Raw genomic sequence first — 20,728 nt, 5'->3', positions numbered from 1 at the left:
TAAAGGTGTGTGCAAGCACTGTCTGGATTGTAGGGCTCACTGGTTCAGCTGCTTTGCACTGATCTTCAGGCAGGCTTTATTTATTAAAACACAAATAATATACCACTATATAAACTGCAACATGGTTTTGTTATTTCCTCTGCAAAGACAATATTTTATTAATTAATTTATTAATATTTTATTAATAAAAGTTCTTGCAGAACTTTTCTCCCTAATGTGTTTTATTTATTGATATAAATGTACATGCCATAAAATGCACAAATCTTAAGCACACAGTCCCATAATAATATAGTTTTGATTTCATGGGACTTTGCCAATCTCTGGCAACACTTTTCTGAAAACAGAAATCTATTTACTATGTAGTTCTTTAATACAAGTCCACAGGTCGGTAGTCTAGAACTCCAACACAATTTGTTTGACTTCTACAGTTAATCATTCCCATACAGCTCTTACTGTTCATTGTTACTTCTCTCTTAATTATGACGTCTAATTTCTTTTTTGTCTTCTCCCCAAAGATGGAGGCCCACTTATCAGTCCGCTCACACTGGTGTACCAGAAGGACGGCGTGCTCACTTCTGGAATTGTAATGTATTCTATTTCTCAGACTTCCTCGATGTCATGAAAACGCAGAGTTCCCCTTGCTGCCGCTTACGTTTCTAAGTCATATTTTGGCACGTTGGGTTCTTCCAGATTAGCAATTACAATTGTTTCCTTGTTGAATTTTATGATAAAAACATTACCAGCAAAACTTTCCATCACATGCAAAAAGAGAAGACAGGTAATGAACGATCATATCTCTGCTGCTGCAAATAAATCAAAGAGGGCTTTAAAAATCTGCTGCTCTTCCTCCCACCCAGGGGAAAGAAACACCCAATTCTCTTCAGCCCAGATGGTGCCTGATTCTGCAATAATGAATTGGGTTGTCAGATATGAGCTTAGGTCTCTTGCCTGTTAGAGATGCTAATGAGATTCAGAATACTAATCTCCATTTGCCTGAGCAGATGGAGTTAGCCACAGTTTGTGCCAGGCACCATACAAAGTGTACTATTAATCCTCAGAACTTCATCTGGTAGGAATTTGACATGCTCCTTGGGCAAGTACAAGTACCACGTCTTTTAGCGGTGACCCGGAAGTAAACCTGGGGCATGAGCTCAAGGCCTATGCTTTTATCTACTAGGACACACAGTCCCAGGAAGTTTTAAATGTGGGCAGATCATGTGTGTCCATGTAGCTGTAATCGGGGTCATCAATGTCAAGGTTGGTGACAGCATTACCTTGGAATCTCAGGAGGTCTAGTTGACATTGTTAGCTTTGTCTTTATCTCTGCCACGGTCACCTTGAGACCAGTGAGGCAAAGACATTAGGGTGAATGATTTGGTTCCACCAAACAGAAGTCGCCATGAGCGTCTTCTATGCTTACACTCTATTTACGCCTTCCTTCCTGAAGTTGTCAAAGACAATTGCCTCCCGTTTTGTGCGTGTTTAGTCTGCATTTGCAGCCTCTGAGATTCTTATCTTCTTCAAGGCCACTATCTTTCTCTGCCAGAGCTGAAGAATGAAAATGAGCCTGGGGAAAGCAGCTTGCTCATCTCCCCACCACCCAAGCCGCAGTCTGCATTAGTTACAATGAGGTTCAGTCCAGAAAGTGCTGGCTGCCTTCTCCCCAAGCCCCTTAACTATTGTAGAAGGAGCTCGCATGCCTATTGAAATCATTCCGTTAAGTTTATAGTCAGCAACTGGCTGACCAGCCATCCTCGGTGAATGCCTGCTATGTTCTAGCACCGTATGGGGGCACAGGAGAAGACCTAAAGTAAATAAAAGATGCACTCCGAACCTTTGGGTCGCAGAGGTACTTAAAAAAATGTACATAGTAATGACTCAAAACTCACTTAGGACGAATGCTCTTTGAAATGCGGAGAATTAACACGCAAGCCATATAAACTCTGTCTCTTGCTATCTGCATAGTCAAAGACACGGTTAAAAGTAGTCGAATTGAAGGTGACAATACATTCTAGATGGAAACACAAATGGTCTCTCAAACAGGGAACGGCAATATCGTCCCTGAGCCTTGGTTTGTCTGATGGCAAAAATGCCTTGGCAAGGACTGACTTGTGTCTGTCTCCTGTGTCTGGTCTATAGGACGGCATGATATACTCATTCATCGTCAAAGATTCCAAGTACCAGGTGAAGAATTTTGTTGAGGTTGATGTGCCAGTGGCAAATTTGGTGTTTTCCCCTAGTTACAAGATGTTGCTGATTCAAACGGACAAGGTACATCATTAGACAGTTACTCTCGACCCAGACAATGTGTGAGGGGAATAAAGGATGGGGCGCATTGTTTAATGAGTCTCCTCACATCAGAACTCTAGTGCAGATGGGAAATACTCGATGAACAAAGACCAGAATAAAAACTACGTTTGGCCGAGCAGTCAGTGGTGGTGCATGCCTTCAGTCCCAGCACTAAAGAGGCAGAGGTAGGGGGATCTCTCTGAGTTTGAGATCAGCCTAATCTACAGAATGAACCCCAGAACAGCCAGGGCTACACAGAGAAACCCTCTCTTGAGTCCCCCACCCATAAAATACATGATGGAACTACTAGGAAAAAACAAGCAGGAAGGTTTTTAGGAGGCTTCTCTACATGCATGATGGGATGGACAATGTGTTCTCCATGTGTGGTGGGATGAGCAATGTGTTCTCCATGTGTGATGGGATGAACAATGTGTTCTCCGTGTGTGATGGGATGAACAATGTGTTCTCCATGTGTGGTGGGATGAACAATGTGTTCTCCGTGTGTGATGGGATGAACAATGTGTTCTCCATGTGTGGTGGGATGAACAATGTGTTCTCCGTGTGTGATGGGATGGACAATGTGTTCTCCGTGTGTGATGGGATGGACAATGTGTTCTCCATGTGTGATGGGATGGACAATGTGTTCTCCATGTGTGGTGGGATGAACAATGTATCCTCCATGCATGATGGGATGGACAATGTGTTCTCCATGTGTGATGGGATGGACAATGTGTTCTCCATGTGTGATGGGATGGACAATGTGTTCTCCATGTGTGATGGGATGGACAATGCGTTCTCCGTGTGTGGTTGGATGAACAATGTGTTCTCCATGTGTGATGGGATGGACAATGTATCCTCCATGTGTGGTGGGATGAACAATGTGTTCTCCATGAGTGATGGGATGGACAATGTGTTCTCCATGTGTGATGGGATGGACAATGTGTTCTCCATGTGTGGTGGGATGAACAATGTGTTCTCCATGTGTGATGGGATGAACAATGTGTTCTCCGTGTGTGATGGGATGGACAATGTGTTCTCCATGTGTGATGGGATGGACAATGTGTTCTCCGTGTGTGGTGGGATGGACAATGTGTTCTCCGTGTGTGGTGGGATGAACAATGTGTTCTCCATGTGTGATGGGATGGACAATGTGTTCTCCATGTGTGATGGGATGGACAATGTATCCTCCGTGTGTGATGGGATGGACAATGTGTTCTCCATGTGTGATGGGATGGACAATGTGTTCTCCATGTGTGGTGGGATGGACAATGTGTTCTCCGTGTGTGATGGGATGGACAATGTGTTCTCCATGTGTGAAAGGATGAACAATGTGTTCTCCATGTGTGATGGGATGGACAATGTGTTCTCCATGTGTGATGGGATGGACAATGTGTTCTCCATGTGTGATGGGATGGACAATGTGTTCTCCATGTGTGGTGGGATGAACAATGTGTTCTCCATGTGTGATGGGATGGACAATGTGTTCTCCATGTGTGATGGGATGGACAATGTATCCTCCGTGTGTGGTGGGATGGACAATGTGTTCTCCGTGTGTGATGGGATGAACAATGTGTTCTCTGTGTGTGATGGGATGAACAATGTGTTCTCTGTGTGTGATGGGATGGACAATGTGTTCTCCATGTGTGATGGGATGGACAATGTGTTCTCCATGTGTGATGGGATGGACAATGTGTTCTCCATGTGTGATGGGATGGACAATGTGTTCTCCATGTGTGATGGGATGGAAAATGTGTTCTCCGTGTGTGATGGGATGGACAATGTGTTCTCCATGTGTGATGGGATGGACAATGTGTTCTCCATGTGTGATGGGATGGACAATGTGTTCTCCATGTGTGATGGGATGGACAATGTGTTCTCCGTGTGTGATGGGATGGACAATGTGTTCTCCATGTGTGGTGGGATGGACAATGTGTTCTCCATGTGTGGTGGGATGAACAATGTGTTCTCCATGTGTGATGGGATGGACAATGTGTTCTCCATGTGTGATGGGATGGACAATGTATCCTCCGTGTGTGGTGGGATGGACAATGAGTTCTCCATGTGTGATGGGATGAACAATGTGTTCTCCATGTGTGATGGGATGGACAATGTGTTCTCCATGTGTGATGGGATGGACAATGTGTTCTCCATGTGTGGTGGGATGGACAATGCGTTCTCCATGTGTGATGGGATGGACAATGTGTTCTCCGTGTGTGATGGGATGGACAATGTGTTCTCCATGTGTGATGGGATGGACAATGTGTTCTCCGTGTGTGATGGGATGGACAATGTGTTCTCTATGTGTGATGGGATGGACAATGTATCCTCCATGTGTGATGGGATGGACAATGTGTTCTCCATGTGTGATGGGATGAACAATGTGTTCTCTGTGTGTGATGGGATGGACAATGGGTTCTCCATGTGTGATGGGATGGACAATGTGTTCTCCATGTGTGGTGGGATGGACAATGCGTTCTCCATGTGTGATGGGATCGACAATGTGTTCTCCGTGTGTGATGGGATGGACAATGTGTTCTCCATGTGTGATGGGATGGACAATGTGTTCTCCGTGTGTGATGGGATGGACAATGTGTTCTCCATGTGTGGTGGGATGAACAATGTGTTCTCCATGTGTGATGGGATGGACAATGTGTTCTCCATGTGTGATGGGATGGACAATGTGTTCTCCATGTGTGGTGGGATGAACAATGTGTTCTCCGTGTGTGGTGGGATGAACAATGTGTTCTCCATGTGTGATGGGATGGACAATGTGTTCTCCATGTGTGATGGGATGGACAATGTGTTCTGCATGTGTGGTGGGATGAACAATGTATCCTCCGTGTGTGGTGGGATGGACTATGTGTTCTCCGTGTGTGGTGGGATGAAAAATGTGTTCTCCATGTGTGATGGGATGGACAATGTGTTCTCCATGTGTGATGGGATGGACAATGTATCCTCCGTGTGTGATGGGATGGACAATGTGTTCTCTGTGTGTGATGGGATGGACAATGTGTTCTCTGTGTGTGATGGGATGGACAATGTGTTCTCCATGTGTGATGGGATGGACAATGTGTTCTCCGTGTGTGATGGGATGAACAATGTGTTCTCCATGTGTGATGGGATGAACAATGTGTTCTCCATGTGTGGTGGGATGAACAATGTGTTCTTCATTTGTGATGGGATGGACAATGTGTTCTCCATGTGTGATGGGATGGACAATGTGTTCTCCATGTGTGATGGGATGGACAATGTGTTCTCCATGTGTGATGGGATGGACAATGTGTTCTCCGTGTGTGGTGGGATGGACAATGTGTTCTCTATGTGTGGTGGGATGGACAATGTGTTCTCCATGTGTGATGGGATGGACAATGTGTTCTCCGTGTGTGGTGGGATGGACAATGTGTTCTCTATGTGTGGTGGGATGGACAATGTGTTCTCCATGTGTGATGGGATGGACAATGTGTTCTCCGTGTGTGGTGGGATGAACAATGTGTTCTCCATGTGTGGTGGGATGAACAATGTGTTCTCCATGTGTGATGGGATGGACAATGTGTTTTCCGTGTGTGGTGGGATGAACAATGTGTTCTCCATGTGTGATGGGATGGACAATGTGTTCTCCATGTGTGATGGGATGGACAATGTGTTCTCTATGTGTGGTGGGATGAACAATGTGTTCTCCGTGTGTGGTGGGATGGACAATGTGTTCTCCATGTGTGGTGGGATGAACAATGTGTTCTCCGTGTGTGATGGGATGAACAATGTGTTCTCCATGTGTGGTGGGATGAACAATGTGTTCTCCATGTGTGGTGGGATGAACAATGTGTTCTCCATGTGTGATGGGATGAGCAATGTGTTCTCCATGCATGATGGGATGGACAATGTGTTCTCCATGTGTGATGGGATGGACAATGTGTTCTCCATGTGTGGTGGGATGGACAATGTGTTCTCCATGTGTGGTGGGATGGACAATGTGTTCTCCATGTGTGATGGGATGGACAATATGTTCTCCATGTGTGGTGGGATGCACAATGTATCCTCCATGCATGATGGGATGGACAATGTGTTCTCCATGTGTGATGGGATGGACAATGTGTTCTCCGTGTGTGGTGGGATGGACAATGTGTTCTCCATGTGTGATGGGATGGACAATGTGTTCTCCATGTGTAATGGAATGAACAATGTATCCTCCATGTGTGGTGGGATGGACAATGTGTTCTCCATGTGTGATGGGATGAACAATGTGTTCTCCATGTGTAATGGAATGAACAATGTATCCTCCATGTGTGGTGGGATGGACAATGTGTTCTCCATGTGTGATGGGATGAACAATGTGTTCTCCATGTGTGGTGGGATGAACAATGTATCCTCCGTGTGTGGTGGGATGGACAATGTGTTCTCCATGTGTGATGGGATGAACAATGTGTTCTCCGTGTGTGATGGGATGGACAATGTGTTCTCCGTGTGTGGTGGGATGGACAATGTGTTCTCCATGTGTGATGGGATGGACAATGTGTTCTCTGTGTGTGATGGGATGGACAATGTGTTCTCCATGTGTGGTGGGATGGACAATGTGTTCTCCATGTGTGGTGGGATGGACAATGTATCCTCCGTGTGTGATGGGATGAACAATGTATTCTCCATGTGTGGTGGGATGGACAATGTGTTCTCCATGTGTGATGGGATGGACAATGTGTTCTCCGTGTGTGATGGGATGGACAATGTGTTCTCCATGTGTGGTTGGATGAGCAATGTGTTCTCCATGTGTGGTGGGATGAACAATGTGTTTTTGGCACAGCAGCTGATACAGACAGAGCATTTCTCTTAGTCACTCATAGCCCATGGTGGTTTCTCATTCTGAGTAAATACCCAAAACACCATGTTTTAGATGACCCTTCACAACACAGATTCCGTATCCCATCCCTGACCTTATCTCCCACATGTTCGACTCTTGTTGTATTATTGATTCAGTCATTTGCTCATTTAAATTAATAAGTAAAATCTCTATATTTTAAGCTCCTCAGGGACCTTGTTTAGGTCATGATTTCCCATCACCTAGTCCCAAACAGTGTGTTTGTTGCTCACAGTGGCCATTGAATTAATGACATATACATTTATTATATGTTTTCTTTTCTTGGTGTGGCTTTTTCAGGGGACTGTTTATACCTACACATTTGGTGCAGAGCCAGCGCTAGATAAAGTCCTAGAAGCCTGTGATGGGCAAGTCCAGGCAATGGACTTCATCACACCTGGATCCAAATATTTCCTGGTAAGAAATGGTCTCCTGGGGCACTAGAGGATCAAAGTTGTTGTGTTTCACGGCTTAAATTTCTATCCACAGGAACTGAGTATCTTTAGACCAAGTCTTTGATAGGCAGAGTTTTTCAGAACCCACACTCAAAGAAAGAGATATTCTAAAGCCCTATGCCAAAGACATTGGATTAATAATAATGTTCCAAAAATGGGAGTTCTGGAACCAGATGGATAAGGGAAAGAACAACTCCACTTCTCCACAATGCCATTTAGAAGTTCTAAGCAGAAGAAGTCCTTCCTAACTCATCCTTCAAGGCTTTCCTTTGACACCTAAGCCAGAGAAAACACCACAAAAAGAGCAAACCACGGGTCATTTTAGATTTTAGACATCCTAACAGGCAGTGACAGCTCATTGCTCCAACATACAATTTCCTAAGGATGATGTTCCCGGCTTCTTCTCATATACTTATTTCTGTCCATATGTCTTCTTTAGTGTGGAGTCTATTCATGCTTGTTTTTTGCCATTTATAAGCAAAATTGTTCACTTTTATTTATTTATTTTACATCTCAATCAGATGGCAGTTTCCCCTCCCAGCCCCAAGCCCCTCATCTAACCCTTCTTTCTCCCTACCACATTCCCCTACTCTCTGTTTCAGAAAAGAACAGGCCTCCCATGGATAAAGCAAACCATGGCACATGAAGTTTCAGTAAGACTATTAGAATGTCTAAAATCTAAAATGCTGGCAATGACAGGAAGCTGCAGAGCAGCTGAAGCGCTCATTCACTGCACGTAGGTATGGCCAATTTGGAAGCTGGTTTGTCAGTTTCTTTCAACACTAGACAGACACCATATACCCTGGTGGTTATACCTCTTCGTATTTATCCAAATGGACTGAAAACATAATGCCATCCAAAAATAAGCTGCATGCGAGTGTTTATAGCAGCGTTGTTCATCATGGCTCAGACCCGGAAAACAACCGAGGCGCCGTTCCCCCAGTGAATGGAGAGGCCGTGGAGCAGTCACACAATATGTTGTTGCTCAGCAATAAAAGAAATAAGGCTGTCAAGCCGCCAAAAGACTTGGAGGGGCCATAAATGTATAGTGCTAAGTGAAAGAAGCCAGTGTGGGAAACAGTACATGTTCTATGACTCTAACAGGATATTCTGGAAAAAGCAAAGCAGTAAAAATGATCAGCAGTTGTCAGGAGTGTGGGGAGGGAGGCCGGGAATAGACAGGAGGAGACTATTTTTAAGACAGACACCGTCTTCTGTATATACAGTGCTGTAATGCCTGCCATTACAAACTTGTCAAAACTCTCAGAATGAGCAGCACAAAGACGGAAGGTGGCCTGATGTAAACTATAGACAATGCCCAGTAACTATCAGTATGGACATATTTGCTGTAGCCCGTGTTCCACTCTGACGAAAGCTGTGAACCACAGAGAACTCGGTATGTCTCTGGGCGGGGGATCCGCTGTACTTGCTGCTCAAAACATCTATAGTCCTAAGAGTGCTCTAAAAGTCAAAGAATTTTAAAAGAACAATATATAATTTCCTGTTGATAGGCTTAATCATTATCATTAAGCAATGATCCCATTGAGTTTCCAGAGGATTTTTATTTGAAGTATGACCATGGTGAAAATATTTTATTTTACTTTTATTTTTATGTGTGTGAGTATTTCACCTGCACGTATGATTGTGCACACATATGTGCCTGGTGCCTGCAAAGGCAAAAGGGGACATCAGATCCCTTGGGATTGGAGTTACAGAGGGTCGTAAACTGCCATGTGGATGTTGGGAATCAAGCCTGGGTCCTCAGGAAGAGCAGCCAGTGCTCTTAACCACTAAGCCATATTTTTCTAGTTCCTTATTTTACTTTTCTTTACATAGTTGTGTTATTTAAATCATATTAAAGATAATTTGTTTTGGCCTGCCTGGGTTCTCACAGCCCTGTGTGGGCTGAAGACTTCCCCAGGCCCGCCTGGCACCACAAGGTGCTGGGCAGGGAGACATGATTATGATGAACAAACGCATGGTGAAGAACTGGGAAAGAGAAGCAGATGGGCTCATTGCTGTGGAGAGAAGTAGAGCTGAAGAAACAAAGGTGATGTGGGTGCCTGCTTGCCTCTGGGCCATGGCGACATCTGGACCCAGGCTGCAGCTGAGGGCCATGTCTGTGTCCATAGCCCTATGGCAGCCAGGGTCTGTGTTGCTATCTGTGGCTCCTATTACTACAGGAAACCAAAAAAAAAACTATGCCTGTTGAAATCTAAGGGCTGTGCTGAATGGGCACCTCCCTTGGCTGGCCCTGCAAGAGATGGTCCTGCCTCTCAGGGCAGAACTGGCCCCACACTGGAGAGGGCCCCACCCCTCACCATGGGCATGGGAGAGCTGGCCCCCGTACCATGGACACTGAAGAGCTGACTCTGCCCCTCGCCTGAGGGTAGTGGTCCCAGCAGCCCAGGCTGGCCAGATCAGCTACCACCCAGATCCACATCCAGGACTTGGGGTTGGCCCACCCCAACATCTACCCCATCTAATGACCTGCGTGAGTGCATGAAGGGACGGGTTCTGTAGGACCAAAGCCACAGGATCTCCATGACTAGGAGCAGCAGCAGGATCTTTGAGAGGAGTTTTAGCAAGGGTCCATACCGACGCTGTGCTGGAAGACAGAGGCCTTGGCCAGACCAACAACTTATTGCAGTGAACATTCGCAAGTAAAGCTGAATGGACAAGAGGGTCCACACTGTATGAACGAAGACGTGTTGGAGAGGTGGGAAAGATAGAGGAGCGAAGTGGGTTTTTTGTTGGTTTGGTTTGATATGTTTTCAGTTAATACTTTTTAAAATTTTTCTTTGGGGTAAGCTAGGATAAGGGTGGATATGGAAGGACTAAGAAATTAGCAGGGTTGGGGTATATAAAGAGTCAATAAAAATTGTTAAAAATAACTTATTTTATTTCTTACATTTTTATTATTTATTACATATTGTGTGTGTGCATGCATGTGTGAGTGTGTGTGTGTGTGTGTATGCACATGCATGCCCTCACATGAGGGCATCAGAGGACAGTTTGTGGGAGTTGGTCATCTCCATCCACCATGTGGGTCCCTGGATCAAGTTTATCTCATCAGCCTTGGTGGCAAGTGCCCACTGAATATATCTTTACTTTGTAGCCCTGGCTGGTGGGGAACTATGTAGACCAGGCTGGCCTCAAACTCACAGAGATCCACCTCCCTTTGCCCCTCAACTGCTGAAGATAATTGTTTTAAAAAGGACCCCACATATGATAGTTTGTGCCTGTAATCCTAGCATGTGGGAAGGGAGGCAGAGGGATGTAGGCAGAGATTTCCATCCAGTCAGCTCACTCCCACATAACTACACAGAGACTTATTAATTATAAATGCTCAGCCAATAGTTTAGGCTTATTTTCAGCCAGCTCTTATAACTTAACCCATTTCTATTCATCTATGCGCTGCCCCAAGGCTTGTTTACCTCATTATCTACTTCCCATCCTGCTCGCTCAGCATCTCATGATCTCTTCCTGACTCCCAAGACTCTGCCTCTCTTCTCCCCAGAATTCCCTTAGTTCCGTTCCCCCACCTAACATTATCCTATCTAGCTATAGGCCTGTCAGCTTCTTTATTAAACCAATCACAGTGATGTATATTCACACTGTGGAGAGGGATATTTCACAGGGCGACTGGGAGTTCAAGCCTAGACTGGGTTATATATGTTTCAGGGAGCCAGAGAGAGGGGGAGAAAAAGAAGAAAACGGGGATTTTTAAAAAGGTAACAGTTAACGTTTCTTCTGAAAATAAGAATTGAGTTGAATTTATGAATTATTAATAAACTGCACCAACAGCAAAGCTTTTAACTGACCCCTCCCCATGTTAACATACTAGTCGATTAACAGGTGCTTCCATCACAGAGTCTAACAGTTCTGTTACCTTTCTTTCTCCCGCAGACGCTCACAAATTCAGGGGAAGTTTCTATTTTGTGGATAGAGGATTGCACTTGTGCAAGCAAGGTTTTGCTGGGAACTCCTGTAAGTGTACCCGATAAATGAGTGTCTGGCGGCTGGCTCCATCGTGTCTGACCAGAGAGGAGAGGCATGGCGTCTTTCCTCACTGCCTTCTTCCTCCCAGCATTCTATTCTGTCTACTCCACCCACCTATGTTCTGACCTATCAGGCCAAGCAGTTTCTTTATTAATTAACCAATGAAAGCAACAGATAGACATATGACCTTCCCACATCAGGTGCCCCCTAAAGGCACATGCCAGGGGAAGGAGGGATGGAGGCATAGTAGTTAAGATGCGTGCTGTGTGGGCACAAGAACCAGGACCTCCAGTACCTATGTAAATGCTGTGCAGGTGTGATGGGCACTTGTGCTCCCTGTGTGTGGGAGGCAAACCGGCCCCAGTGGAGCAAGCTGGCAGGCTGGACGAGCTGAGTCAGTAAGTTCTGGGTTCAAGCCAGAGACCCTGCCTCGGTGTATAAGGTAGAGAGCAATCGAGGAAGAAAGCTAATGGCCATCTTTGGTCTACACATGCACACATGTACAGATGTATGTGAACTCTCACACACGCACACACACTGCACCCACAAACTCACACCAAAAAAAAACCAAAAAAACAAAAAACCTCGCTTGGTTAGAAGACGGCTCTGTTCTGAGAGTCATCTGGACACTGTCACCAGCCTGTCCCCAACTCTATCTTATTTGTCTTTGCCCTCACAGCAGCCGACAAATTCCCGGATGGCTTGCCCTCTTTTTTTCTTTCTCAAACCCCAATACAAATGTCCTTGGGTTTCTGAGTCCAATTCTGCATCCTTCTGTAGATGAGACTTAGAGTCTTTAAGTGCACACCATGTTTCCGAGACACTAGGGACCCCGTGTTTCCCTGTGACCCCACAGCTTAGTTTTCTCTTTAGGTTCCATCATTCTAGTTTTAGCATAAAATACCTCCGAGATATTCCCGTGGTTGCTTACGCAGTTAGTTGGATTCAGGAATGCTGACTTTCTGAAAAGAAATAAGTACCATTGCAAGCTTTCAAGCTTTTCAAAAATTCTAAGCATTTGAGGTGGGGTGGGGCAGGGCGGAGGATGAAACAGAGGGTCTGGTGCAGGCTAAGAGCTGGCGCTGCAGACCTGAGTCACATCCCGCCTGGTACGTGCCTTGTACGTGGGGCAGGCCTCATTCTCTGGGGTTTATCTTAAACAGGCAACAACTCTAGCATGCTCCCCTTCCTCCTGGTCGGCTGTCGTGGGGACAGTGGATGGCTATCTATACTTCCTGGACATCCACAACGTGGAGGCCCCTCGGGTGATTCACACGCTCTTCCTCTCCGAGTCACCGGTGAAGATCTTGACGTAAGCATCTCCTTCGTGGCCACGCACTCACCAGGCGCTCTGGACGGGGGCTCCAGCAATGCAGCCTTGCTTTCTCAGTTCCACACGTTTCATTTATTTTGAATGTTCACTCGGTTCAGCGTTTGGAAGTACAAAGGCACATATAGTAGACAGTGCCTCACACGCACCTCGCTCCCAGGAGCAGCCTATTACCAGGTTCCGATGTTGCTCTTCACAAAGACATTTTTATCCGCAAATAAGCATAAAGACCAGTCTTTCTGTTCACTTACATGGTCGCCAAATAACGAGAGAGGCTGGAGTGTGTGCTCTTGTGTGAGTGCGCACGAAGGTGTGCATGCAAGCATGCTGGCCAGAGGCCAACCTTAGGTATTTCCTCAGATGCCATCCACCTTGTTTGGGGTGGGGAGGATAGGTTTTCTCACTGGGCCTGGAACTCGCTGATTGGGCTAGGCTAGGTGGCTTGGTCCTGAGATCATATACAGAGACCACTACAGCTTTCTGTCAGGCAGGTTCTGGTCTTCATGCTTGAGGGACAAGCACTTTATCAGCTGAGCTGTCTCCTCAGCCCCACTGAGGAATGTTCAGCCTCCACATCAAAGGCCAGCCTCATTCTTCAGTCTGGTGGCGTGGAGCCCCATTATACATGCATGCCTCGTCATTTTCTCAAACAGTAGTAGCCTGATGGACATTCAAATTACTCCAAATCCTTTGAAGCAATATTCTCAAAGGTATTTCTACTGTTTTTTACATTATTATGGAGAACAAGGAGATTTGTGCTGACTTTTTTATACTTGCTTGTCATTCACCACCTGTGTTCTGCTCCCGTTTTCCCATCCCCCTTCTGCTGCCCCTCAAGATCCATTTTCTGCTTTCCTGTTTCATTATCTCCTCGTTTTCCTCCCCTCCTTAGGATCCCTCTTCTCTCTTATGGACTCTTCTAGTTTCGTCACACACACACACACACACACACACACACACACACACACTCTAAAATCTAGAATCTGTTTATGAGATGAAGCATGTGGTATTTGTTTTTCTGAGTCTGGTCTATTTAGTTTAACGTAAGAGTTTCCAGTTCCACCCATTTTCTTAAAGATGTCATGGTTTCATGTTTTGTTACAATTATTGTTTCCTCTTTTTTTTCTACTTTTTCTTTACTGAAAATAGAAGCAGGAGGTAAAACAGTGATAGTGGAGAAATGCTACTCCCTGGCTTGCTCTGTCCGCTATTTTATACAGCTTTGAATTATCTGCCCAGTGATAACGCCACCCACAGTGGATTTGGCCCTCACGCAGAAATCATTAATCGAGAAAATGCCCCCACAGACCGGTTTGATATTGTCATTTCCTCAGTTGAGTTCTCTCTTCCCAGATGGCCCTGGCTTGTGTCAAGTTGACCACACAAACAAGCAAAAACCCAACCAGCAGCATTTCTTACAGGACTATGGATGAGGGTTACTTATAGGAAGCAGAAATGATTCAAAGACTACATCACCAAAGCTCACCCTAGGATGGGGAAGCTCGCAAAAGCTGGAAACCTGGGGCACAGCTTGTAGGAAGCTCAACAGGATGGAGAGTATTCTTTGTGGGCGGCTCAGATGGTTTGAGCCTCTTCCAGGCAGCTTGCCTGGCCTCCTTGTCTTCTAAGCACCTCAGCTGGTATGTTTCCTTCCACTGCTGGGACTGGGCTGAGCCTGTGGGCTGCTCAGCTTGATCCAGTCTCTCAGCAGGACTTAATGCTTACATGGGCTTTGGAAGGGAGGGACCAAGTGAACCTGGTCAGTTTCAGGGACTTCCTGAAGCTGTTTTGAGTTGTTTACTGCCTGAGCCTAACAAATTTTGCTGTAGTCCAGAAAGTTTCACCCTCCCTTAGGTAGTATCTTGTTATTTCAAATGCTCAAATACCTCTTTCCACACCCAGGGTTTTCAGAAGTTTTCTTTCAAGGTGGAAGATGTGACTCTCTCCAGGGAAACTACTATACAAGACTTGGTCGTATATTATTTCGGCTCTTAGTTTTTTTAGAAGCCTCCTCCATACTTACTTCCATTGCAGCTACACAAGTTTAGAGTTCCACTCCCAACAAACAGGGGTGCTGGGTCCCTGCATCCTTGCTTGCTTTTGTTCTCTTGATGGTAGCCATACCAACTGGGATGAGGTAGAATCTCAAAGAAGTCTTCGTTGCAGTTTCCTGATATGTAAGGACATGAAATACTCTCTCAAAAATGTATTTGAAAATGACTATTTGAATTCATGGATCTTTCATGTTTTTATACGAATTTTAAGATTTTTTTTTCTAGTTCTGTAAAGAAAGTCACAGACGTTTTGACAAGGATTGTGTCACACCTGAAGATGTTGTCACAACCCTGATCCCTGTCCATGAACACGAACGGTCTTCCACCTTCTAATGTCTCAGTGTCTTTCTTCAGGGTGTGTAAAGTTTTCATTGCAGAGGTCTGTCACCTCCATGCTTAGGTTTATTCTTAGGGTTTCTTTTTTTAAATCTATTGTGAATGGGATATTTTTCCATATTTCTTTTTCAGCATTTTTTATTGGTATACATAAAAGCCACTGGATTTTTGTGTGGATTTTGTATTGTTACTTAGCTAAAAGTGTTACCTAATCAAAGAGCTTTCTGGTAGAGTCCACAGGGTCGTTTAAGTATACTATCATGTGACTTGCAAAGAGGATATTTTGATTTTCTCATTTCCTAGTTGTACCCTTTTATTTCATTCTCTTGTCTTACTGTCCTAAGACTTTTGAATTGCATTATATAGAGGGGCAGGGGATTGGCATCCTTTTCACTTTCCAGGTGTTAGTAGAAATGTTCTCAATGTTCCCCAGATTTTAGAATTTGGACTATGGGTTTGTCATATGTAGTCTTTATTATATGCAGATTCGTTCCTTGAGTTCCTTGGACTTGTTAGGCCTTTATTATGTGAGGACGCTGAACTTTGCCAAAGCCTTTTCTGTGTCATTGAGATGATTAGGTGATTTCTATCCTTTAATCCATTTGAATGCTTTGGCATATATTACTTTGCATGTGATGAATGTACCTTGTATCTCCGAGATGAAATCAGTTTATTCATGAAGTCTAAACTGTGCCTGCTGGTCTCGGTGGGCTCCAGCACAGAGAAGCTGGAGTGACTTCCCTCTTTGTCCCCTGCCCCTTCTGAATTATGCCTTCTTGTGTGGGCTGCCTCTTTCCCAGAACTTTTCCTTTTTTTTTTTCCTTCTCCGATTCATATTGTTCCAACTTTTTTTATTTAGAGAAAGTTGTAGAAATGTTTCAGTATGTTCCTTCCCTTCATCCATGTGGCAATTGTAAGTACTGGAATGTCACAGCCATCACTGGCAAACCTCCGCCAATGCATTCTACCGATTTACCATGTAACACCTGCCTGTCTTTCCTGAGCATGTTTTGGTTGACTGGATGTTAGTTTGGCTTTGTTTCTGTGCTGAAGTTTGAACCTAGGCCTCATGTGTGCTAGTCAATCCCTCTACCACTGAGCTACATCTCCAGCCCTCCTGAGTCTTCTTGGTTGTGTATTTGTAAGTTAAATTTGGGGTAGCATTTGGCTCAGAGGAGAATGACTACCTCAACATGTAAATGTAGGTTTTTATAAGATCAGAAACCACAAACCCTAGGGCTGGGGATGTAGCCTACTGGTAGATGGCCTGCCCTGGATGCACAAGTCCCTCAGTCCCACCCCAGCATCATAGAATAAATGAATACATAAGTAAAAGCCACGCATTGTAAGAGTGGCCACTTTGGTGCTTCTGTGGTCCAGCATCCTGCAAGCTCACCCCCCACCCCAAGCTGATGAAGCAAGTATGGTCTTGACATTGGATTTCTTCTCTCCTAGCTATGACCAGCGAGGAGTTTTCCTGTTGGCCGGTACAGTCGAAGGGAACATCTTTGTTATTGATGCCAGACCCTCGAGATCATTTAAGATTTTCGGATACACTGGTATGCCCTACAGCACACCTGTTTGTCTAAATTTTAGGTCACTTTTTGCCAAACAATTCAAAGCTAAAATTCTGAATTATAGCAAAACAATTACATACATCATATTTTTCTGAAAATGAATACTTCAAGTAGAAGTTAAATCCCCATATTGTATTTAGAGAAATTTGGAATATTAGAGTTGTCTGGTATGCAACTGATGGTCTTATATCAGCTACTGAATTAATTAGTACTGAATTAATTTGTCTAAACATTTTGAAATTATAAGGAGAGGAAAAGCTGGGAATCCAACAGAAATCCTCCTCACCTCTCACTGAAACCGCAAGCAGAATGTGAAGGCAGAGAGGAAAACCCAGGATTTTCCAAGCAGTGAGGGGCCAGCACCATCCTTCCAGAAACAGCTCAAGGAAGACAGAAGGGGTGAAAATTCGGAGAGTGTGAGTTAGGCAGGCTCAGCAGTCCCCTACGCTTAGCTCGGTCAGCAGGGGTCCTGAAAGACAGACAGATGGGTCAGGGAGGGAATGGATGAGGAAGCGGAGGGAGTCGGTGCATGGCAAGATGACATGGTAAATTTACAGAGACTGGAAGATTATGTGAACACTGTCAAGAGCCAGGAAAGTCCCCGGCTGAAGGCGGGGCCTCTGCAGGAAGGAGAGAAGGCTTCAAAAAAGATACAAGGAAATGAAAAACAGTGATTGGTGGTGTGTCTGCTGACTTGAGTTCAGAATCACAGAGGGGACCCGAGGCTGACCCTGGCGTCCCAGAGATGCCAGGAGATGAAGGGAGATGATGGAAATAAATGAAAGAGAGAGAGAGAGAGAGAGAGAGAGAGAGAGAGAGAGAGAGAGAGAGAGAGGGAGGGAGGGAGGGAGGGAGGGAGGGAGGGAGGGAGGAGAGGGAGAGGGAGAGGGAGAGGGAGAGGGAGAGAGAGAGAGAGAGAGGGAGAGAGGGAGAGAGAGAGAAAAGATCTAGGATAAGGTCATTCAGCTGAATCTTCTGAGATGCTCCCAGTCTTGTTCTGGAAGACAGAAGACACGCTGTTGCATGCCTTGCAGAGAGGAGGAAATTGGCCGCACTGTCCAGTGTCAGGTGAGAGGGAAATGAGGCATGGCCCAGTCAGTGAGCAGGGTGTCCTGAGCACCAAACTCAGAACCAGGTGCATTTCCACTACACAGGTAGTGACGCCAAGAGTGCCAGTGTGTGAGGCTGCCCACTGTAAGAGCCCTGGAACTGGCTGGCATAGCTGTTGAAAGAGCCAGGTCATGGGCACACGGTGCAGATGAGAGGAGCAAAGATGGCGGACTGTTGGACACAAAAAGGTCTAAACCCATCTGGCTGGAAAATGCCATTCAGACATCTAATCAGAAAAACACCCTAGCAGTTCTTTAGAAATGTCCCGTAGCTCTCGCTTAAATGTCACTGTAAAAATCAGTTAATAAAATATGCTACTAGAGATGGGTGAAGAACAGTGTCCCTGTTTTGACACAGGAAAATACAACTTGGGGTGTGTGCGTGTAAAATATTAAATATTAACAAAAGACCATGCTGAGAGTTAGGGAAAAGTAGAATTATATCTTAATGAGAATGGTGTCAGAGCCTTTAAAGTCAACCAGAGATGGGGGCTGGAGAGATGGCTCAGTGGTTAAGAGAACAGGCTACTCTCTACTCTTCCAAAGGTCCTGAGTTCAATTCCCAGCACCCACATGGTGGCTCACAGCCATCTCATAACTGTCATGAGATCTAATGCCCTCTTTCTGGCTGATGTACATGCAGACAAGAACATATATACATAAAATAAATAATTCTAAAAAAAAGTCAACCAGAGCCCCATTTCTTCCAGAGACGAACAAAGACATTCTGCAGATATCCACAGCGTCCCTCCCCGCGTCGGACGTGGTGGAAGTGCTGGTGCTGTCCCCACTTCCAGAGCTAAGAAGCAGGCTGGAGTACTTCGCCCTGCCTACCAGGCTAACAGCAGGTGACACAAACAAGCAGCCCAGAGGTGCTGCTGGGGTGATTTTCTAGTTTCTTTTGGTTCAGTAATGTTCTGCCAAAGAGGTGGCTGCCCTCGTTTAAATAACTTAAAAAATGAATACTGGGGGCGGGGGTGGGGCGAGGGTGGGGCGGGGGCAGTCTAAGCAGTGTGAGATGGGGAGTTTCCTTCTTGCCTCAGGATTCAGGAATGTTTATTTGATTTTTTTTTCCTTCCTTCCTTCCTTCCTTCCTTCCTTCCTTCCTTTCTTTTTTTTTTTTTTTTTTTTTTTGGTAAGTAAAAAGAAACAAGATGAGCTGCCAAGCCAAGCTGATCTGTCATTTTGCAATGGCTCTTGTTTTGCAGTTTAAAATATTCATATTTAAATTCAGATGCTTTACAGTGTAGGTAAACTAGCTCTCTGGATTAACAGATATTCTTTTTGTCTCAGATGACAAATTTATCTAACTAGAATTTTTGCAAATATAGAAAATCAGAAAAAAAAACTCAAAATACTTTCATGAAAACATTGAGAATCTGAAAAAAAAAACTAATGCCGGGTATGGTGGTTCAAGCCTTTAATTCAAGCTCTTTGAAGGCAGGGCAAGGCAGATCTCTGTGAATTACAACGCAGCCTGATCTGTATGCAAACTTGAGACCAACCAGAGCACATAGTGAGATCCTGTCTCAAGTAAAAAAGGAAGTGGGGGAAGGAAGGAGAAGGGAGGGAGGGAAGAATCAGAACTCAGGAGGCTGAGACAGGAGGATTGTTGCATGTTTGAGGCCAGTAACACCTTTACAAAAGAAAAACAAGAAAAAAAAAAAGAATCCTGGTATTGTGTCTATTTTAATGTTAGTTTTTAAACTAGTTTCTGAAATGAAGGCTATGACATATCGTTTACGGACTATAATTTATAATTTCTGAAATGAAGGCTATGACATATCGTTTACTGACTATAATTTATAATTTCTGAAATGAAGGCTATGACATATCATTTACTGGCTATAATTTATAATTTCTGGAATGAAAGGCTATGATGTGTCGTTTATTGGCTATAATTTATAATTTCTGAAATGAAGGCTATGACATGTCGTTTATTGGCTGTAAGTGTCAAGTAGCTCTGGTTGAGGTCACTTGTTTTAACATTTTCTTGAATCACCAAGTAACCTTTTTCCTATTACTCAACTGTTCAAATTTTTCATTTTGCGTTTCATAAATGTCCCCACGGATTTCCAGCGTGAAATCTCAGGCCCTTAGGCGCTCTCCTCTTCTCCCTGTCTTAGTTCCTAGCACCATCTCTGATGAAAGAGGAAGGCTGATGGACAGCTTCATCCACAAGTTCCTGTACGAGGTGGAGCACCCTCTGTCCTCCGCTGTGCTCGGCTTTGAAGGCGACAAGATCTATGGCTTCTGCAGCCAAGTGCCATACATCTGCAGCTATCTGATACCCGAGAAGGTACGCCAGACTCCCGCCATCAAGACTGAGGTCACGTTTATTAGACAAGGCCCTCTTGGCTGCCTCGGCAGACCGATTCGACCAGCATCGCCTTCAGTTAGCCGCACGGGAGTTACTGGTTAACCCATCACGAATACAGCTGAGTGACCCTTACGCCACAGACAGCATCTTGTCAGACAAACATATAGGTGACAGAGTATTTGTGTAGTGCCTTGAAGTCACAGATGCCAGTGGCCATACGGTGCAAACTTTGCAGTGAAGCTTTCCACCTGGGCCCTAACTAAAATCACACAAAATAGTTCATCTATGTCTCTGTCGTGTTCCTTCGTCTCTCCAAACTTCTCCATTCTGGATCACCTCCTCGCAGCCCAGTGTCTGGCATGCTGCTTTTGGCACTCAGCATCCCACTAATGCCCGTCTTCAGGTCG

The 20,728-nt window shown here is 44.9% G+C and overlaps 1 protein-coding gene across 1 annotated transcript in view; it reads left to right on the top strand.

The window, feature by feature from the left end:
* Positions 1-20,728, top strand: part of Cfap43 (cilia and flagella associated protein 43) — a 93,802-nt gene that overhangs the window by 31,062 nt on the left and 42,012 nt on the right. Inside the window, exons 7-14 of the mRNA XM_075974348.1 lie at positions 516-583; positions 2,140-2,271; positions 7,439-7,555; positions 11,503-11,583; positions 12,759-12,907; positions 16,771-16,874; positions 18,712-18,849; positions 20,128-20,300. Coding sequence (XP_075830463.1) covers positions 516-583; positions 2,140-2,271; positions 7,439-7,555; positions 11,503-11,583; positions 12,759-12,907; positions 16,771-16,874; positions 18,712-18,849; positions 20,128-20,300 — 962 coding nt within the window. The remainder of the gene's footprint in view (positions 1-515; positions 584-2,139; positions 2,272-7,438; positions 7,556-11,502; positions 11,584-12,758; positions 12,908-16,770; positions 16,875-18,711; positions 18,850-20,127; positions 20,301-20,728) is intronic.

Source organism: Microtus pennsylvanicus, chromosome 5 (genome assembly GCF_037038515.1).
Source record: "Microtus pennsylvanicus isolate mMicPen1 chromosome 5, mMicPen1.hap1, whole genome shotgun sequence".
NCBI lineage: Eukaryota > Metazoa > Chordata > Mammalia > Rodentia > Cricetidae > Microtus > Microtus pennsylvanicus.
This window is presented reverse-complemented; position numbering and strand designations above follow the sequence as displayed.